The sequence below is a fragment of the Coturnix japonica genome, chromosome 2 (assembly GCF_001577835.2).
Source record: "Coturnix japonica isolate 7356 chromosome 2, Coturnix japonica 2.1, whole genome shotgun sequence".
Taxonomy (NCBI): domain Eukaryota; kingdom Metazoa; phylum Chordata; class Aves; order Galliformes; family Phasianidae; genus Coturnix; species Coturnix japonica.
In genome coordinates, this window is record NC_029517.1 from 98,632,045 (window position 1) to 98,647,373 (window position 15,329).

General features: G+C 33.4%; 1 protein-coding gene across 3 annotated transcripts in view; it reads left to right on the forward strand.

Annotated features, from left to right (window-relative positions):
- Positions 1–13,445, forward strand: part of SNTG1 (syntrophin gamma 1) — a 312,873-nt gene extending 299,428 nt beyond the window's left edge. For all 3 annotated transcript variants that reach the window (XM_015855564.2, XM_015855565.2, XM_032442721.1), the window contains 2 exons: positions 1,853–1,963; positions 10,464–13,445. In XM_015855564.2, the coding sequence (XP_015711050.1) occupies positions 1,853–1,963; positions 10,464–10,622 (270 nt within the window). In that variant the 3' untranslated portion in view covers positions 10,623–13,445. The remainder of the gene's footprint in view (positions 1–1,852; positions 1,964–10,463) is intronic.
- The last annotated feature ends 1,884 nt before the right edge of the window (positions 13,446–15,329 follow it).

Below are 15,329 nucleotides of genomic sequence, written 5' to 3' on the forward strand. Positions count from 1 at the left end.
GTGATGTGTTAAGGACCACTCAAAAGAAACAGATAGTTCTTTCATTTTGAAATTATTTTATGCATAGTCAATGGTCTTTTTAATCTTTATGCTTTAGATGAGGATGATTTAATAGCTTCTGCAAAGAAAAGGCAAGTGTGTAGAGAATTTTTGGTGTTAGAAATGGATGTTGCTCAAAAAGTAGTGCCTCATAATTCCACAAAGACTACAAAAAATACAAAGAGTACAATAACACTATTTGATAGAGGAAATAAAAATTTGCACCAGTGGAGGTAACTCACTGTTATTGTCACCACTGCTGAAACTCACCACCCTCTGCCTCACTGTGCTCATATCCACTGTTTGGCTTCCACAAACATTCAGAAAGCATCCATGAATGTCAATGGACACCATTTTTTGCTTTGCTTCGTATGCACTTCCATCATTTTGTCACACATCTTGGCTGCTGCCATCCATTACACTGCAACAAAATGTAATGGAGTACTGGTGAGAAGATTTAACCTCTACTGCCATACCACCACCATCAGCCTTTGACATCATGGGACAAATGGGCCAACATCATAAAATAGGAGACATTACTTTTGGAGCAGCCTTCATATAATTACAAGCTTCAATTTTGAGATGGGAAAATAAATTTTGCACTTGGATTGTTACTGTGCACAATTAAAATATCATTTTTTCACCTTTTCCAGTTACTCAGATAATTATGAATGTGACTAACTTTACCGTGGTGCAGTTGAAAGATGTATTTCAGGTTATAGCATAAAGAAATTACATAATTGGTAAAAGGAAGCTTTATTTTATTTTGGAAAGTCGAGAGTTTCACTTCTCTCATAGTCTGTATCACAGTATAAGCTAGATACTAAAAAGCCACTAAAAGGAATTAATTTACAAACCACTAGGCTAAAACAAATAAAGAAGACAACAACCAGTATCTAAAGGCTTTGTGTTTAATTCAGTGGCCCAGTGTGAGTGAGGATGATCTTGCAATTAAGTTGACAAAAGTACTGAGATCACAATGAAAATAATACTTTTTCAAAACACCTGCAGGTGTGAAAAATACCTTTTAAGTAGGTTGAAACTAATTACAATTAAAAAATGGATCTTCTAGGCAAAATGAAGTTTCAAATGCTGGTTGACTATTTAAATTTACATTAGATATAATAAACGTAGAAGATATTTTCCTAGCTAGTTGATTTTTTTTATTATTAATATTTTATGCTTATTTTGTAGAGCAGTATGTCTTTTTTCAACATAGCATGATGCAATTCATTATAACCAGTATTATGTGTAGAATCAATGATCTGCTTATATTCCCAATAAAAGCATTAAGAGAAAAATTCAATTTTAATTTTTATTACAGGATTTCCTTTTGTTACAAATTTAAAAATTATATTTGTTTTTAAATCGATATGTCCTTTATGGAAATACAGCTAGTTTTTTTTTTTTGTTGTTGTTGTTGTTGGTTTGTTTTTGTTTTTTTAATTCTGTGTAAAGAAAAAGAGAGGAGTTTTATGAAACATAATCACTTCATATGGATTGCGGAATCCCCAAATATTCAGTGTAAAAATCTTTGGGTTCAGTCACGATGAATCAGGATTAATTATAATTAAAGAGATTTCAGAGTACATTTCACAGGTACTGTCTGTCAGATCTCAGTCAAATATTGTCGAAGTATACTACATCCCTATGATTAAAGAGACATCAGAATACATAGTACTTGAATGGTTTTATGACGTACCACTGACAGGTTAAAAATTCTGCTAGAAGGAGATCAGCTGTTTCTCGTACAGTTTACCATAACAACTGCACTGACTTGCTTGTGTTGTATATATGTATTTTCTTGCTCTAGGCTGTACTTTGGAGGTACAAATTTTCCCAGCTGAAAGGTTCTTCAGATGATGGGAAGAGCAAAATCAAATTCCTTTTCCAAAACCCAGATAATAAACAAATTGAAGCAAAGGTAAGAGCAGTACACTTTTTTCTTTTATAAATCTACCTAATAATATGTATTAAAGCAGCAACTGAGAGACAAGAGGAGTAAATCAAACTAAATTACTTAAAAGTCGTTCAATATGCAAAGTGAAAATAAAGAAAACCAAAGAAATCTAAAGAAACTGTTTAAGGGGGAAAAAAAGAAAATAAAAAAAAAAAAAAAGATTTGCTGCATTTAAGAGTATTTGCCAAGTCTGTTAATCATTTTGATAAAAGTGGCTGAGAATTTGAATGCTTTATCCTTCTCTCTATACTGATATCATGAAGAAACAGTGAAAAATACCCTTGAGTCAGTTTGGGCAGAAAATACAGCAAAGATCTAACATTTGTTGTTATGGCTCAATAAAATAAATAAATAAATAAATGAAATTGCAGATTAAACATATATCCTCCTGCAAGAAAATGTCATTGAATCTTTGTGTCTTGGTCTAATTCAAAAATTCTGTTTTGATTTAGGAGTTAATTTTTGAAAGTAGTCAACCTAAGAGATTTATGCCTAATTTTATGAATGTCTTTTTGAGAATTTACTGTCCCAGTATACGCAAGGAAGCAATCTTCCTGGGAAAATCAAAACTGCCTGAGAGTCTGAATCAAATGTCTTTTTCATTAGAATCCCAACATTTTTGTAATCCTGATTATGTTTGCTTGAATGTGTTTTAAAGCTTGCTTTTTAAGCCCTTACTATACTGTTTTCCTGGCTATTTACTTGATTTTGAATGTTATGCTCAATACAGTGAAGGTATACAAAAGCTCATAGTAAATCAGTAGCAACGAAGTGTGGTGGACTTTCAATACACTCACATTTTTCTTCATCTCAAAGATTATTATCCATATTTCCTTCAATATTATAGTAGTACAGATTTTCTTTTCTTCATTAATAAGAAGCCATAACTTAATACCCTGAAGCTGTGAGGATGATTTTCTTTTAAGCAAATAATAGGAAACTTTTATTATGCTCCCAAGTATGACTGGAAGTTGAAACTCATCATTTCTTTTCTTATATTTATCTCTTATTGCTATTACATGAACACAAGATTTTAGAAGTAGCTAAGTTAAAATTGCTTTATTTCATCATTTTAAAAACAGTGCATAGTTACAAATCTAGATGTTGAATGACAAACATGGCTTACATCGCTTACATCATTTTTAAATTTTTTTTTAAAATTTTTTAATTTTTTTCTTTAAATTAAATGTTAATCTAATGTTAATCACTTTTTAAGACTTGGAGATATTCAAGTACTTCATGGTACTGTTGTTCCCGGTTAAACTGAACAGAGCTTCATTTCTAGGAAACTTCACCTTTCCACCTTTTATCAAGGTTGAAATTCTACCTGTAACTTACAAAGGCATAATATTGTACAAACTTAAAAGCATCCTAATTAATATATTGTCCTGTTCTCTCTCTGCTTTTATTGATTATAAATTTAATCTTTCGTGTTGATCAATTTAGAAATATATATATATTTCATTTTCTTGATACTCAAAGCAAGTCAGTTACATTATGATAAAAAAATATCAGATTGTGTTGTGTTTGGACAGTGTTACAGCATTTATTGACTTCCTGATTGCTTATGTGTGAAGTACATTGTTTAGTCTAAAAACTATAAGATACTTGTCTGTAGAAAGAATGAGAATGTTTTTATGTCCTATTTTTTAACTTTGGTTAGCTTGAAATTCTGTGAATAGGCCTCTCTGCATCTATTGAGCCTTTCAAGTATTTAAAGCACTATTCAGCAAGAAAAGATGTGGAACAATCTAGCTTCTATTTTTTGGACTTTATTAGCATTACAGAACTGGAGACATATCTATTTGGGGAACTCTCTAGTCATTAAGAAATGTTAGTCAGATTTTAAGAAATGCTTGTAATGCCAGGTTTCATGCATTCTGCATGCAAGCTTGATATGGAATCAGATGATGGGAATTTTCTAAAACAGCTGTTAAAGGTTGTGATGAATATTCATAGCGAAAGCTATCACCAGCTGTTAAATGAAACTGCTGCAGAAGGCCTGAAGACCTGCTGTTGTAAGGAGGGCATACAGGGTAATGTAAAGTTGAGATAAATATAATTGTCTGCCTACTATATTACATGGGGAATATAGTGGGATGAGGACTTACAGCTGAGACAAAAAATTCTAAGGAATCATTATCTCAGCTTTTTAGGGCTTTTCATTTTTGCATTCTTAAACAGTAGTGAAAAATCATAGTGTGGCAACTAACTATGATACATCTCAAAGTACTAGAAGTGAGAGCAGGTTTTTCCTCTTCATCATCAACATTATCATGCTATGCAGAACCTGCTATAGTGTGCGCATACTTGATTTGAGACTCTTGCTCTTCTTGTTCTGCAGTGCCTGTTTTTCTCCATGTCTGAGTTTCAACTGTGCTGCTGACAAGATACGATTAAAGTCTTTAATGTGCTATGATTCAGTTTCTTGCAAATGTAAAATGGTTCACTTACAGAATGGTTGATTGATTTCCAATAGTATTGGTTTAATCATGGAATTCCTTCATGTAAAAATGTGAATTATCAAAATCAAATGCTTCCTATCTTCACTTTATATGTTACTGCACATTTGTGCATAGCCTGTATGTATACAGTTGTGGCTTGTTACGTCTGTGTGATAATATTCTTTATATCTTAAACATTTACTCATGACTTAGAAAATTAAGAGTAGTAGAGTGTTGAGGTAGTTAATGTTGATTAACATTTTAAAAAGAAAAATAATTATGTGGCAGTGTTTTAAATTTTAGCCTTACTGACTTTATAATTTCCTCTTTATTCTGATTGAATATAAAGCACAATCACTTCAGATAAGTACTTTTTGAGAAAGATATGCAGAACTACATCCTTTCATCAGTCAATTTTTGTTTTTAAAAAACACACTGCCAACAGAGTTTGCATTCCTAAGTGACAAAAAGTCCTTCACTGACACTGGAAACCTAATATTTTTATAACGCTGTCAAAATATTTTAGTGCTTTTCATGCCTGACTTAACAAAATTAAAAATGGCATGTTTCAAGATGAACAACATATGCTTTATATTTGGTTACTGTTTAATTAGGAATACGTCTTTTAGTCTCAAAAATAATTGAATGTTTAAACTTAGAGACTGTGTGATGCTTTTGTTTGGCCTCACTGAAGCAACATCATGCTACTGTAAAGATGCATAGTATAGAATAAAGGAAGTGTTTCCTCATAGACATGAACAACCACAGTCTGAAAAACCTGAACAGTAATTACCATCAGTCACACTGGTGGTCAGTGGCAGAGTGGCTGGAATCAAACACCTGACATTGAAGGTCTCAAAGTTAATGTCTAAGTAGTTTTTGAGATGTAAACCATTTGGGGGAAACATTAATCACCAATACCCCTTAGACGTTCCAATCTCTGGTTATTTCCCAGCTGTCACTCAGCAGGAGTTATTGCACAGGTCTGCACAGTCAGACAGAATTTTTCTGACTGAGAACTACAAAATAGAGCAGTTGGCATGGCAGAACATGGAGCCTACGTGTCCCGCTACTTCATCCTTATTGTGCTGCTCTGGTTGCATTGAAAAAAAACATAGGACAGAGCTTTCTTTTCATTTGTAGAACACAGAGGGATACATTATGCATCTTGCTATCTAATTACTTTTTCTTTTTAAGCTATAACTTCATGATCTGTTAATGGCTTTTCAGCATTAGAGCAACTTCCAGAGGCTAATGGAATCTCAGCACTGTAATAAACTCAGAGCACTATAATCTTCCATTGTACCTGTCTGAGTAGTGGATTACTGCAATGGAAACAGTTTTATGTTTTTCTGAGAAAAATATCTTAAACCTATGAAGGATTCTGCTTCTATTTATATAGGCTCCCAAACATTGCAGTATCCAATATCTATATATCTAAAGCAGAATTGTTGCTGCTTTTTTTCCTTCCTTTTTTTTTTCCTTCCTTTTTTTTTTTTTTTTTTTTTTTTAAACTCCATACCATTTCCATTTGAATTTTGTAAGTAAATATGGTAACCAGTAATTTCTGTAAACTGTAAGATTATGTGCCCAATCACAATGGCAAGGACTTGATACCTATTAAAGTAAAATAGCAATAGGCTTACACAGTTGGACTGAGAAAATGAAATGTCCTTCTTATGTTTCAGCTCTGTAACACAAAGCACAGTGTATATCTCAAAAACTATTCTCTCTGTCCTCTTACCTTTCTGAGCTTGCAAGGATTTTTCACAGCTTAACAGCTTTCTCAGCAAAACTTGGCCAAGGTCACACAGCTGTGCTGTTAGCTTTTGTTCGCAGGCTAGCTAATGCCCTAAGCTAAGTGTCATGGAACAGTGGTGAGCAGCACATGAAGATCAAGATCTGGTCAATAGGGAAAAACTGTGGTGTCAGCAGAAGATGCATAACTTTAAAGATCTGGCATTTATACTGAGTAATGAATAATGCATTAATAAAAATTAATGATTACTAATTTGTACTTGAAATTATTCCATCTAGAAATCGAATCTAAAATAAGACAGTCTACATTAGAGATGTTGTAATATGAAAAAAATGTTTGCATTCTGGTGTGTTGTAAGGTGCCTTGATAAATACCTGCACTATTTTCCAGGCTGATGTTTCTGCTCATTTCAAGTATATTCTGCAAAGCATAATTTTAATTTAATCCCTGTTCTTAGCCTTGAGAGCTTTTCAGTGAGCACTGCAGTACTCTTCAAATTTAGATTTTCAGCTTTAAATGTGTTTCAAGTATCTATCTGTATTATTTTTACAGAGTGATTGCTCAATTGCAGTGACTGAGTTCTGAGTTTAGATGTTTGAACTGCGTAGGTTTATGTGACTCAGCTTGTAGTTTTCCCATCTTGCTCAAATATTTTATTTTTTTAATCTATTTAAAATCACATTCTATGCCAGTATATAGGTATTTGATCAAGCAACAAATATATTCACATATCATCAGTTTATATGTGACAATACCATGATTTTTTCTGAATCACAAACTAACACTTGCTTGAGTTTGTATACATAGAGTTTAGGTAGCTATGTCATTAATATAATGAATTAGTAGCTGATTTTTTTTATTTTTTTATTTTTTTATTTTTTTATTTTTTTATTTTTTTTTATTTTTTTTAATCTGGCAATGTTATCTGTATTTTCTATTTATTTATTTATTTATTTTCCCACATTTGCCTTCTTCATCTTTTGTTGCGTTACACTGTCCTGTGCAGAAACAGTGAATGTTCAGATTAATAATCTGAGAAGATCTGGCTGGTATAATGACAGCAATGTTGAATGAAAGTGGTTTGGCCAAGAAGGTGGGAGGACAATTTGAAGATCACAAGGATACACTAATATTCCAGACTGGAAACCTGAATAAGAGTAAATTGTGGTTTTGGTTTTTGTGCATGGATAAGTAGTTGTGGCTTAAATTTGGATTTCTTTGCTTTTTGGTGATTCAGAGTTCAGATTCTTCTTTTCCTACAGTTTGCAGACATAATAGTTTGACTGAATATTTCTTCAGGTTTCTTAGTATTTATTTGTTTGTTTACTTGAAGCTGAGCGTGCAACATGCACTACTCTGCTAGAAAAAAAGTGTGTTCAGACAAGTGTATGACCGACAGCAGAGTATTCTAAATGCAAACCCAAGACCAGGGGCAGTTAGATGTGCAGAAAAGCCTGTGGGTTCCCCTCCGTTTTATGGCAGTACTGCAGACCTACGGGGATTTGAAAGTGCAAGTTCTCAACAGAAATTAAGGGAATGGTTTGTCTGTCAACAACTCTATGTTGAACCTTTATCTGTTCATTAAACTTGCTCATGACTAGGCTAATCTGCCAGGAAAGTGTTGTTCTTGATGGATCCCATTGCATCAATCTTACTCCTTTGAATTCAGTTGCAGCTATTAATTGGACATGTATATACTCATCGCATACCAATATCAGCCTACTGTGTTTCACACTGCTTCAAATTCCACTTTTAATGTGAATTTTGCTTGTAGCAGAGTCAGTGCAGACTTAAAAAGCAGACTTTTTTAGCCTCTAATCCACATCCAGTCCTGGGGAATTCACAAGAGTGTGCTTTCCGCCCTGCACAGTTACAACACAAGCCATCTTTGTCTTGTGTATGTCTTTAAGTAGCTTCAAGGAATTTGGTTATATACATATATTTGTGTATTCTAAATAAGCTGCTTTACATGGATCCTCTACCTAAGCCACCTTAAATGCATGCAATTTGTTGAATTGTGTGATCAGAGAGATCTGTTTAATTCACTTCATGATACACACATTGACAGTGAAAGAATTATGTTTCATTCCAAGTAGTATCTAGCATTTGTTGACTTGTTAGTGCTCACCTGTACTATCAAATTAATTTCTGTGTTCTTTAATTGCTAACAGCAGTAGCAAACCATTGTGACCATCAGTAGTTGTGCCATTGACTCATACATTTTCATTGAAGGTCCATTGAGCAATGGATCTCCCCAATGTGTTACTGTTGCAGAAACACCTGTGTTAACTGGTGATAACAACTGTAGTAATGCAATGTGAAAATTCAGTGTCCAGCAGCCATAATTATGATACACGTAAGAACTTTCAGCAGTAGGATTACCTAATTGACTCGAACAAGTCTCAAACTGCAATATTTGTTTTAATAGACTTGTTCTGTTGACACACAGCTGGAAAGACAGTCTTTCCAAATATAACACAGAGCTGACATCACAAATATTTGTAAGATCCATTATTTATATTTTCTTCTCAAGCTTGAGTACTGTTTTTATAGTACCAAAGGATAGATGTGATAAATAAAAAGACTTTAAATGAAAAGTAACAATTTGAATGACTGATGCTTTTTATCCAGAAATAGCTTCCATAATTCCTTGGTTTTTTTTTTTCATTTTTGACTTTCTACTATTTTTTCCATCTATAATAAAGTTTCTTATTTTGAAATTTGAATAGAAGGGGGAGAAATCTCTGTCACTGTAACTAAATTGCACTTTCCCCAATGTTTAAAAATGAAAGTATTTCTAAACAGATTTTTTTAAATGAATACAGATGGCAGGTTTGTGAAACTTGGCATAAACTTCATGATCTTTATTGTGAATTGGTACTTATGGGAGTTTAAAGAAGCTTGTAAGCAATTAAAAAATCATTTCTTAGCATTTCCAAAGGACATCTGCTCAGGTTTAAAGAGAATTGAACAGAACTCCACCCGTTTCATACACTGCTGGGTTAATCTGCATGTGTAGTCTTCTGCTTTCAGGCAGTCTTCCGTCTCACATGTAAGGGATTTGTGAATGTCTCCATAAAGTATGTAAAGCAATAACTTCCAGAAAAGCTCAAAAGGAAGTCTCTTGTAATTTTTAGAGGTTTTTTTTTTTCTTTGTTAAATTCATGGTACTACCAATATTTCTTTATATAAAAGCAAAGCTGTCAGCAGTAAATAACCTGGAAATATGAGTAATAGACAGAAACACAAATAGGATATACCACAGTTCTCAGTTCCTGGCTTCAGTGCAGAAATCTACATAGGCAGTGAATCAAAGCAGAAAGATCATAACTCTGCATCACCATCCCTACGTGCATAACATCAGTATCTGCTTCCAAACACAGTAGGTTTTTACTGATTAAATGCTAACATCAAAATCACGTCCTGAAGAATTCCTAAAAAGAAATCATCATCATTATGATTCCATTGATAAGATAAAATCAATTAGACTCAAAGGAAAACATTTATACATATATATATATATACATTTACATATATGAGTTTTTGGTTTTGTTTTGTTCTCACATTGTTTCTAAGAAAATCTCATCTAAGGAGCTGTTAAAAAAAAAAAAAAAAAGTAAATTAAAGTAGAACAAAAAGGGCTTTGTCTAATACTTTTGATAAGATTAAAACCCCGAATATGTTCCTTACTTTTGGTACAATAAAAACAATTAAACCAGAGCCAGAATATTTATGTATTATAGCAGCACTTTTTGAAAAGGTCTCTTTTTTTTTTTGATTGCTTTTTTAACTAAAAATTAGTATTGGTGAGTTACCACTGTGTGGTGACATGACAGATGATTGTGATGTATGTGGAACTCAACATTACTGATCTTTGTGGCTACACACTATAGTAAACCAGAGGTATGTAGACCCAATGCACTCATTCCGTTGATTGATTTATAAAAATAGATCAACCTGCAAAATGCACCAGATTTGCCTTAATGACACAAGGGGAAAACATACTATATGGCTGTCACATTCCTTCCTCTTTAGCAGGCAAAACCTCATATTTTTGTACAGCCACTTTACTCAGAAATTTGTCCATATTAGCTTACAAAAATTATTTACGGAATAATAACTTTGTCTCTTAGGTGCCTATGTCAAATACATCGACGGAATTATATCAGACTATTTCCACTTGAAACTCAGTTCATTCCTGGGTGCATGTTTTGGATGCCTTCTTTTGCGTCATGATTAATCTTTTTGTTTTCACTTCCAGGAGCTGGAGTTTTCCAACCTGTTTGCAGTCCTTCATTGTATCCATTCATTCTTTGCAGCCAAAGTGGCTTGTTTGGACCCTTTGTTCGTAGGCAGTCAAGCCACAGCTTCTGCTGCTCCCACAACTTCTGGTACTGGCAAATTAAAGTATACAACTTGATATCTCACATTACAGCACTGCCATTTATCGAAAAGACAATGTATAGATATTTGTAAGATGTGAAACTTTGGTGAACCATGTACATGGAAACCAATCCTGGAGACAAGACATCTTGCAGCATCAGGAGATAGATGGTCACGTGGGATCATAAACTCATCTCTGTTCTGCAAGACACCAGTAAATAATCCTCGCAGAATCCCCAAAATAGGATGGATATGCTTTTAGTATGATCTATTTGTACTTATTTAGTGCTTTAACCAACATTGGAAGCAAAGGAATAAATGATGCAATGAGGCACTTCGGTATTTAATAAAATTTTCAAAATACTCTAATAACACACAAAGAGAATTGTCATTTTCCTGTTTTCAAATGTTTTTATGACAATATGCTAAACTCTGAGTATGAACTTAATACCTAATGATTATGCTATAAATGACATAAGAGCAAGCAACAAGGATTTAGTACATAATGATGAGGAGATGAGCATGAAAAGACATTTGTGTAAGTATCTCTTCAAATAAGAAAGCACTTTAAGCACCGCTGTAATTCATACTTCTTTCCATACATGGAGTCATGCTAGTTTTTCTAGTTTATTCTTTGAACATTAGCAACAAAGATATAGCCATTTTGACTGACACAGATCAAAACAAAAACAAAAAACCTCACAGCCCCACTTCCATGAGTTCATTCCTCTTCTTCAATTAAAAATAATGTAATATTACTTTAAATATAATGACAAGTGAATGTTTGTAAAATATCATTTCTGCTATTTACTTCCTCGATTTTTTGGAGAACTAAGTTCTGTAAATCTGATAGTTTTGGCTCACATAACACAGATGTTGTATTTGTTTCAGACACAATCCACCTAATGCATTATTTCCATTATTAACCTTGATTTCACATCATAAACTCTCAACAAAATAGACATTCAACATTATTTTTGAAAAAATGAGTCCAACCATTGAATTTGTAGGGATTTCTTTTTATGTATTATTAGCAAAAGGCAGGAATAAAATAAATAGCCTTTAATGATAGAAGCAATGACAGAATGCTGAACATCTTCATATATTAAAAAAATATAACATCACCCATGACCATATAACAGAAAAAGTAGTTCCAGGGTCTCATTTAATGATCAAATCTGAAGGAATTTTACATTTCTAAGTAGTAACTTATTAAAAATATAGTTTTCAAAAATGATTTAATGTTGTGCTAACTGCACAGCAGTGAAAATGGCAAAGTGGTGGGTGTTGTGTGTGGGTTGTAGCTGAAAGATCAAAAAAAGGTGAGGTGATTTTTTTATTTTTTATTTTTTTGTAAAAAGCAAAATATTGGAGAGAATGCAGTTGGTGCGCATTCAGAATGAGTGGAAAAATATTTTACATGATGCTTTCTGGGATTATTAGTTATAATAATGAAATTGACATTTCCTTTTTTTCCCTCTTATAAAAGCACATGAAAGGTAAGAGCTAAGCAAACAATCTCTCTTGTGCAGCTGGAATACACACTATTGCACATCCATTTTTACATATCGAAAGAAGGAAAACTTCATAATTGAAGCCAGAGGAAAGCTTTTTTGAAGTGGGAACAGTTCAAATGTTGAGTGGGGAAAAAAGATGAATGAACTGTGGGGGCAAATCACACATCTGTCTTTTTGCTTTCCAGTACAAGTATTTGAATTTATGTGTGTTAGAAAGTGTCCTTGCAAAATGGAGACTGGAGTTAAAGTTAATTCTAGGTCAAAACAATCTGAAAATACATTTTATCAGAACTCTTTATCATTGTCACGGGACTACCGGTATGTTCTTGCTTCTTAGTAGACCTCCAAGTGCTACAGAATTAAAGATTTCATAATTGTGTTCCACATTTATGCTAAATACAATGGAATCATGTCATAATCCAAGGATTAAATATTTTAAGTGTCATCAAAATCCAGCATTTTCATAGTCATTATCCTGTTTACATGAATCTTCCCTAAATAAGCGGGCTGGATCCTAGTCTCTGCATGACTTTTGAAACTGCTGTGGCTATTGAGTTTATTCCTGAGAGATTAAAGGCCCCAAATGTTTTGAATCCAAGGCTGCAACTCTCTATAAGTTTGCTGATGGTAACTCAGATATTCTCCTTGTCAAAATGGCATGTTCTGGAAAGACAGTTTTGTCAGACCAATGGCAATGATGAAGCTTTGTATCTGTTAATGACAGTTATCTTCTGTGATCCCAAATCATCACATTCTAGTGAGCATTGCATTCAGACATCCAGTACAAGCATGTGAATGCCTCTGTAAGTGCTCTGGTGGTAATAGAAGAATCTAAAATTAATCAGCTGCCAGTTGAACATTTTCCCTTCATCTAGCTCAGATGATGTGCATAATGGTACCACTGAAACCAAGAGTTATTTAGGGGACATTGTTTAATATAGTTAAGTGAGCATAAAATTTATCTGTAAGAGCAGAAACTATACAATTGCAAATTGCTAAAGATTAAGGTTTTCCATGATTTGAAAGAAAAGAAAAATAAATAAATAACTGAAAGTTGCTGGTTGTGCAGAACTGGTTTCATGCCATGCACTTTTGGGGCCTGGACTTTGCCAGGGCATTCTACAGAACTATCACATATTTTGTAGAAAAGCTGTATTCATCAATGAGTATTTTTGTAGTTGGGCATGGAATACACAGTGTTTAAACATACACACAAAATATAACCTGCAATTTTCATGTTTGTTTGTGTTTTGAAACCCCATATTTTGAAGAACTGAACTTGTGCGGCTTAATCAGTATTTTTAGATTCAAGAAAATAAAGGTGACCTTGGGATAATATAAAATGCTATGGCCTTGACTACAGGTCAGTACTGTTTTGTAAGTGTGTGATTCTGTGACCTTTGCACTGATCTCAGATTATTCAGAGGTGGCTGCATCAGGCTTGCCCTCTCAGTGCAAGTAGTACAGAAACTCAGCCTTGAACCAAAGAGGGAAAACTTTAAACTCTGTGTTGTAACTAATCGTAAAACAGCAAAATGTAATTTTAGTGGCTGTGTTTTTTATTTAAATACAGGGAAAAGTCTCCAAATTAAAGCATAGTTAACTTCATGTGCATATGTCAAAAACCAAGCTTTATGTTACAAGCTAGCATTTAACATATCAAATATAATGAATGCAAATATTTTGTAAGTCAACATGTCCCACTGATTACAAAGAAAAACACAAAATTATAATGAACTGTCAGCTCTTGCTAAAAAACTGTATGCAAATTAAAGCAAATGTTGAAAAAGAAAACCTCAAAAACAACGCAAAAAACCTAACTTCCCACAAAGTAAAATATAATTTTTCATAATTACATCATATTCTTAAATAAGTTAAATTAAAAAGTATATAACTTTATACTTAGTACTGTGCCTATTGAAGTGATGTTATATAGCATACCAAAAACATACACTCCTCAGTATCACAAAATGTATTTGATTTAATTTGCTTTGCTTTATGATGGAAATTTTAGATAAGCTCGCCTCCACAGAATTAACCATATGCTAGGTTGTAGTGTTATCATAATTTTGTTATGAACATGTTGCAGACTTGTAGACATGTTATTTTAGATTTCATCAGTGAATGAATATATTTCATTTCCTTTATCTGTATAAAAACACAGTTCCAGAAGGCACTTTTGAAATAAAGATCAGGATATTATAAAATATTGGTCATTTTATTTTGTTAATGAAGTGCAGCAAGAAGTTTGTAAATTGCAAGCCAGTTATTTTTTAAAACAAAGAATTTGTCATTTTCATTGTTTCAACTAGAATTCATAAAAATATAAAATAATAATATACAGTATCAGTATACTTTGAGATAAGATTCCTGAAACGTATTGTTTTCCAGCTTAGTTCTTCATCCCACAAAAAGTATATACTTTATATGCTCTGACTTTATCAGAATATCTCACAGTGCACAGGTAAACATGATTAAGTTGTGGTTACTGCAGCTTATTACTTTAAATTTGATTTCATTTATGCAATGCCTTAAGATTTTTCTTACATCAAGAGAAATATCAAAAAGGCTAAAGATCTCATGAATGTACATTTGCTGCCCTTAAAAATTCAGCATCTTTGCTACACATTGTTGTCTAATAACCCTCTAGTATTCCCTATGCCAAAAAGAAAGGACAATTTTCATTCTGATGAAAATGCCAAGTAAAATGGCAGGGCAGGGCCCTTATGAGGGGGGCCCTTATGACTTAGTAGCTTAAAGTTGTGTCTCCCTAGTGATGGCAGAGGTGCAGCCACTTTCATGGTTTCACTTGTTTTAGGAATGTGCTTTTGAAGCCAGCTTCCTGCCTTCTGCCTGTTATTGTTATTCTTCATTTGCCAGAGCAGTCTTTAAGCACATGAGCTGAAATTTTAGGCTAAAACTAAACCAGCGTCACACCTAATTGTTCCAGCTACTAATGGGCATTCAGCCTAAGAATGGTAGAGCTGGTACAGCTGCTGGATCCTGGTAAGAGTCTTTTCTGCACCATGAGTAATGCCCATGTACTGTGGGTTATGGAAGAACATCCGTTTACAGAAGGTGACTGACAGATGTCCAGGGCAGGTTAGTCTGTTTTGCCCTCTTCCCTCACTACAAAGGGAAAGAGTTAAGGTTATGTCATGCTGGTTAACCCTCTCCCTGCTGCATCTGTCTGCCTGTCTATCAGAAATTCATATTTTAAAATTCAC